Raw genomic sequence first — 7174 nt, forward strand, 5'->3', positions numbered from 1 at the left:
GTCCAGATGGAAATCAGTTTGCTATCAGCAGTTCTTAAGTGCTTATTTAGAATACCTATAACAGTGTTGAAAAAACCAGTTACTAAATGTTTGGAAGCTCCATTAGAAAGCCACAAAGTCCAAAGCCATCACATTAATCCATGAAGCACTGCCTCTGCATAGCCCACCTCCACAGGCAACAAGCTTCGCTCACTTTCCATACCTGTCAGACCTAGCAATTTATCTACATTAAGTACACTGAGCATTCAAACATCTGGAAGAACGTAATGCTACTGTCTCTGAGACAAATTAATACAGGGTATATTCATCACAGGATTACAATGTGGTTTTGTTTTTTGGGGTTTGGTTTTTTTGGTTTTTTTTTTTTTTTTTTTTTTTGAGAAGTATTACCTGTTTAGCATCAGTTTTCATAGTTATACATAACAAGATATTCTTACATTTTCTTTAATATGGGACATAACTTACAAAGTGCTGACATTACTAAGCATTAAGGTAGCCACATTAGTATCAAGGGAATCAGCAGGCCGTACGCCTTCATAATGGACTCAGTATTACTCAAGACAATCTCAGTAACTTCAAAGGAAATAAACTCCTTTTCCCAATTTGTGTACCTACGAAGCACTCCAGTTTCTTCAGGCTTTCTCACCTTTGTCTTGAACCTCAGACTCCGAGTTAGAAATCCACATGGATTTTTATCATAATTTTGTTTCGATCTTGACTTGCCAAGCTTAGAAAACATGCATTTGAGCTTTTGGGAAGCCAGGTGTCCAGTTGGTTGGCAACATATTGGCACTGAAAAGAGAGTTTGTTGCAGGAAAGAACTCTGTGAAATTTAACAAAATTCAGGCAAAGCATTACGCAAACTGAGATGCCATGAACGTAAGTTATATTTTCACTTCAATAAAAGACAGAGGTAGCAAAGCAGTATTTTTAAGGATTCAAATTCCGCCATCTCTGCTGATAAAGTAAGGTAGCCTTGGCCAAGTATGTTGCTGTCTATGTGACAGTGGAGAGAATAATCTACGACAAATGAAAAAGCAGGTTTCCTCTAAGTACTTCCTTCACCCCTGCTATGTCTTCCAGGCCAACTAACATCATTCAGCTTTCCACTTTGGTGGTCTCCCACCCCTCAACCTTCTGTAAACCCATCAATACAAAGATGTTGTTCTTCATTCCCTTTCTAAACTGGATACTAATTAAAAAAAGAAAATTATCGTAGTAGCAGAAGAATCCCTTTGCTATATGCGGTGGTTCAGGAGACAAAAACGTAGTCCAAGTGCTAAGTCAGGCACTGGGGACACGCGAGAGATCTAAGGCTGGTAAGTGATAAGAACGAATGCAGGAACTCCGTGCCCTTCTGTTTCTCCAAGACTGCTGAGTACGAGCCTTACGAAGGACAATCCTACTGACACACTGCGACCTGTCACGTTGGCTCCTTGTCAGATGAGATTAAGGTTATTCTTACAGCTGAACTTCTTCAGACTTCTTTAGCTGCTTGAGCAACTTTTTCCACAGTATCCACCTTCCTTCCCTTTCTGTGGCAGGAGCGAGCACAAGCGGAGAGGGGAGCACACGGAAGAACTAAAGCCAAGTTTGCTTCTGAAGTGTAGCACATTTGCTTCATTAAACAGGTACTTAATGTAACAATTATACCACACGGTTTGCTGCAAATGCCTAGTCCTTCCACTCTAGTTACTTTATTCAACATCCAAAGTTAAGAATCTCTCCAGGGAGACCTGGTGAAGCCCAGATATGTATTTTTAGAAACTAAAGAAAACAACTTGGTGTCAAGGACTACAACAAAAGAAAGAACAACAATAAGAAAATGGGAATAATCCTGTATCAATGATCCCCTGGTTAGAAAAAAAAACAAATTCAAGAGTTACTTAGCTGTTCTGCAATGACTACTTGAAAGATCTGGAGAGAAAAAAAAAAAAAAAAGGCAAAAAAAAAAAAAGCAGCAGCATAAAAAAAAAAAAATTCTGTGGCCTAAAGTCTGCCTCCAATGTATAGCATTATAGTGTTAATGTCAAAAAGTCTCTAAATATTAAGATTGCTGAACCAAGTAAACTTAATTACAAGGTAAGTCTTTATAGAATACTACGTTAATATTAATTTGAAATATAGGAAATAAAAACTTACTGATAATCCTCTCATTTCAAACAGTAACAGAAACAAGTCTTGGATGTGAAATTACAATTAATAAAAAAAATAATTCACTTGGAGTACAAGCCACCACAAAGTAACTAAGTGTAAAAATCTTTATGGTATAAAACACTATAAAACTGTCAGGGATTAACACATAGTGATAAAAGGGAATAAGCAGTTTCTGAGAGGGTTTGTTTTTTTTTTTTTTTCCCAACCTCAGCATCAAACAAGCATTTGCTTGGAAAAAAGTCATCTTATAAGAGCCTGTAAGACTACTGCTGTTTTGGTCTGTTCATCCATAACAGGTACAACAAGAAAATCAGCACACTCCTCAATTTATTTCTTTTTTTCTTTCCCTCCGCAGATCTCCAGTGGTACAAAATAACAAGACTTGGCACCAATATAAATCTGCAACTATAATAAGAAAGCTACCATATATACAAATAAAACAAGAGTGCAGTAGTGACACTATTACTACAGCTTTAGAAACCTGAACTGTACCGGCTATCACCTAATTCACCTTCCACGTCTGCCAAAAGCTCACAATTTTTTGCACAGCCCAAATGGAAAGAAAACAACCAACGAACAGCCCAAGTTACACACCACGTGTGGAGATACTGGACGTAGGTCAAGCAACAATGTTTAATAATCCAAATTTGTAGGTTACTGCCTCTTTCTTACTCAAGCCAAAGTAGTTACGACTACACAACTGTAAGCGCAGTAGATCATGGTTATGGTTGGGTTAGTGTAATATACAGACAAGCTCGTAAAAATACTTTTAAATATCCGTGACTCGCAGCACAATTGCTTCCCTCTCCACTAAGTACAGCATTTGTAATATTGTATTACAGTCCTACCTATAAAATTCAGCCTTTTATTAGGGACAAATTAGACAGCCCTCAGTAACTTAGTAACATAATAACCTGTGACCACAACTCTGCAGGTTTATGCATCCCACCCCACTTCACTCATGTAAATGGGACTTCTGACTGCAACTAGATTAGCCACATGTTTTAAATTAAGCACGTACACAAGCGTTTGTAAGACCTATGCCAGAAAGAAGGAAAGGAATACTAAAATGCAGTTTTACTCTGAAGATGTGAGCTGCTTCAAGACTCCAGTTCAGCGGATATAGAACTACTTTTGGTTAGTTACATACAATCTTACCTATCATATCAGAAGCCCCAGGCTAACAGAACACGGGGGTACAGGGTTGGGGACTGCTTGTCATTCCCCGGAGTGGGGCAAGCCCACATGCATCACAAGTGCTTCCAGAGGCAAGACCTCCCCTGCACCATCATCCCCCCAGAACGCCACAGCCTGCGCAACCAGCGTGCTTCCTCCTCCTCCTTCCCTTCCAAACACTCGAGGGCTAAAATCTTGACAGCAAAAGGACACCCTGTTCAACTGCCACCACGACCGGCCGCATTCGGCACCAAAACAGGGTCAATATGGTCCGAGAGGTAGAAGCCCTTATGGGAAACAAGGTTTGAGTTGTTCCGTGACAATCCCCTACTGCTGGCCACCTCCTGCCCCACTCACGCGTGGGTGTCCACCTGCCCCTCTGTGGGCCCCACGGGCCTCACACCATGAGGCAACGCCAAGCTTTCCTCTTACCCCTCCCCGACCGTCCCCCCCCTCAAAAGCCCCCAGCTGTACCAGCCCAGCCCCAAGCAGCTGCCCCGGGGCTGACGCGAGGGCTAAGAAGGGGCCCACAGCTCAGGGAAAGAGACAACGGGGAGGGACGGACACCGACCACCATCCCAGCCCGCCGCCTCCCTCAGCGCATGCGCCCCACCCGCCCCGCAGCCCGCCGGGGCCGCGCAGCAGTGCGCGCGCGCAGCGCAGGCGCGGGCGGCTCCACACCCCCCCCTCCCTCCATCAAGGGGCCGCACGCATGCGCACTTCGCCAGCGGCGGCGGCGGGTGCCTAGCGCCTGCCTCTGCGGGGCCGCCGGGGAGGGCGCAGTGCGCCTGCGCGCCCGAGGTGGGTCTGCGAGAGCGAGCCCGCGCGGCCCGCCCTCCCCCACCGCCAGGCCGCCGGCCCAGGGGCATCATCATCATCATCATCATCATCACCCTCCTCCTCCTCCTCCTCCTCCTCCCCGCCCGCCGCGCCCCTCCCGGGCGGGGACCCGGCTACCCCCCCCCCCCCCCCCCGCAGGGACTCACTCGCTCCCGCCCACCGCCCCTGCGCAGCGCGCCGGGCTTACCGTGCTGTGCGGGGCTGGTCCGGGGGGCTCGGGGCTCCGGATTCAGCCGGTTTCGGCTGGGTCGGTCCCGGCGTCACACAATGAAATCAGCGCCTCCGATCATTAATTCTCATCATGATCGTGACGTCAGCGCAGACAGCGGCCAATGGGAGCGTAAGATCAGCGCCGGCCGGGACAGTGCTCGCCCCCGCCCCTCGCCCCCCGGGGAGCGGGGCGGGGGGGGGGGGGGGGGAGTCGTGCGCGGTGCAGGCTCCGCCGGGCCGAGGGGCCGCCGCGGGGAGCGGCCGACACGGAGCCCCACGGGGACCCCCACGGAGCCCCCGGGGGGCCGCGCTGCCCCGCAGACCCCTCTTCAGTGCCCCCCCCCCCCCGCGCCTCCCCGTCTTCAGCCCCCCTCGGCGCGCCCGGCGCTCCCTCAGCTGACGGCACCCGGCCTCTCCTCACGGCGCCGGGGAAGCGGCCCCGCCGCACCGGCCTCAGCCCCCGGGGCAGGTCGGCCCGGCCGGCATCCCCCGCCGGCGGGCAGGTAACGGTGGGCGCCGCGGGAGTGCCGCCGGTGCGCCCGTAAAGCGATGCCGGCGTTTTCAGGGGGAAATCGGTAGCGGATGGCCGGCTAAGTAGAATTTACCGTGCCTTACAGCCTTTTTCTTGTGCTGCGCTGGGCGGACGAGTAGGTGCGTCTGGTAAAAGCTGCGGGAAGGAGCAGGATTTCAATTAGGTGGATGGCAGTGGGGGTCAAGAAATAAACTTTTGATCGCTTGGGGTGAATACGTGTGGCCTGGGAAGAAGGGAAGAGGCAGTCTCTTCAGGTGGGCAGCGCAGGGCCGGTACCCTCGTGGAGGCCGGACACCTGGCCTGCGTCGTGGTCGGAGCCGGCGACTGTACGAGCGCCGCGACGCAAGCGATGCTCGTAACGTCGTGTTATACCGGGAGCCCGCAGTACGACCAGGTGCATCGATGCCAGCCCTCCTTCGGGCTCCGTTTCCCGTCCGAAAGGGAACCTAGTCGACAAACAAGCGGGAAGTCCGATACCGCTCACCCCTACTGATGGATTTTGTGATAGAAATCGTTTAAAGTCATTACTGGCTCAGCTGTAGAAGCACTAAGAAGTCCGAATCAGACTTGAGGCCTTGTTGTGTTAATTGCAAAGCCTCTAGATATGCCGTGTCCCTATCCTGAATAGTTTACGCTGCAAGTCATAATGTTAAAATACTAAAACAGGCGATAAATTTTGTGCAGTGACTTTAATCAGAACTATCGGTAAACATTCCTGCGGGACTAAAATAAAAGCATTGCTACTGGTTATTTGTAGGCAGAGAGGAGAAAAGTCGTCAATGTGTATGTTTATTTTAAAACTACAGTAAGTTATTGTTCAAAAATTTTAACACTGACTTCTGACATATGTAATTCTGTTTCTGGCCACCTAAAGTTTTGTCTGTGGTTTTCCATGCAGCAGGAAGATGTGCTGAGTATTTGGTCATCCACAAGTAAAACATGTCCTTCTAGAGCGTCCTTTAATAGTTGAATAGTAGTTCATGTTCTGTCCACATTGTAATTACATTTCCTTCACCGGTCTGGAAAGTCAATCAATTAATTAATAAAGCTTAATCTGACCTAAAGGTCTTAGATTACTGGAATTGTTTCAGTAAAGTGCTAGTCTTTAGCTTTACTGCTTTATAAAGCAGAAGACGGACCAAGCCAGCTTTCCTCTGGCAATATGCATCTCTCGTGGTGTAGCTGATGTTGAGCGCTCTGCGTACTTCCAACAAATTAGGATAATATACCAGATATATTGATATGATATTTCCTTTGTATCACACCCAGTAATTGTGTGGTGCAGAGGGAATTGGATGAATGAGGTGAGCCAACTGAAAAGATGGTGTTTTTCTGGGTGGGATCGGTTACCTACTGGCTCAGCTCATTGATAGAGCTCGCCTGCTGCAGCACAGTTGCTCAGTTCACCACAGAAAACCAGCGTGAGGAAGCAGCTGAGGATAGGGAAAGGGGCGGGGGGGTGTCCCTTTGGGTAGCAGCCCCCAGTTGTACTGGATTAGATGCAGCAGTAAACACCCTGAATTTAATAACAGGATCTTACGGATAGTCCGTGTATTTTAAACCCTAAATCTCATATTATGCTGCTGCTTCCCCTAGATGTATTCCCTTCCTCTGTGTGCCATCAACACTCACCTTGTAAAAATTAAATAGAGCAACCATAAAAACCCTACACCACTTTTATAGAAAATACTGTTTTGGAATTCGCTATGGAATGATTCCAGAGAAACTTGGTATGTTTTCTTCTCATATTATCTGGGGCTTGGGAAACAAAAATGGTGAGACAGTCTCTCTAAAATCCTTTGAAAAAGGTACAGCTTATTAAACTCTTTTAAAATGTTGAATAATAGAAAGCAATATTTCAAGGGCTCTTACCTGACTAACAGTGGGCTCACAGGTGCTTTTTCTGTAGTTTATATTAAAAAGTTCTTAGAATAGAATCGTTCTTACAGGAGACATCAGCTGTGTATTTAAGTTGTTGAAGAAACTAGTATGCAGACTTGTGATCACATAAAAAATTTATAGATCACAATAACAGAAATTTGTCTCAGCATAAAACGTAAGACTAAGAGCTTAAGCAGAGAAGTCTATATCCAGCAGGCAGAATATGAAAAGAAAAAAAGAGGTAAGGGACGTGAAAAAATACATTCGTGCTAGTGGTAGGAGCAGGGTAGAAGAGGCACACTCAGCGATACATACTTTACAATATAGAATAGTAAACTGAACTTACAGATTAAAAAGGCTGCTGCAGTTTGCAGCAGT

General features: G+C 47.1%; 1 protein-coding gene across 7 annotated transcripts in view; it reads right to left on the reverse strand.

Annotated features, from left to right (window-relative positions):
* Positions 1-4734, reverse strand: part of HDX (highly divergent homeobox) — a 54900-nt gene extending 50166 nt beyond the window's left edge. For 2 of the 7 annotated variants that reach the window (XM_029996990.2, XM_029996999.2), the window contains exons 1-2: positions 3316-3898; positions 647-792 (exon numbers count right to left, since the gene is read on the reverse strand). In XM_029996990.2, the coding sequence (XP_029852850.1) occupies positions 647-792; positions 3316-3322 (153 nt within the window). In that variant the 5' untranslated portion in view covers positions 3323-3898. Of the gene's footprint in view, positions 1-646; positions 793-1465; positions 3899-4360 lie in introns of those variants that run through there. The other 5 variants (XM_029996996.1, XM_029996993.1, XM_029996991.1 and 2 more) reach the window with 4 other exon arrangements.
* Between the last annotated feature and the right edge of the window lie 2440 nt (positions 4735-7174).

Source organism: Aquila chrysaetos, chromosome 21 (assembly GCF_900496995.4).
Source record: "Aquila chrysaetos chrysaetos chromosome 21, bAquChr1.4, whole genome shotgun sequence".
Lineage (NCBI taxonomy): Eukaryota > Metazoa > Chordata > Aves > Accipitriformes > Accipitridae > Aquila > Aquila chrysaetos.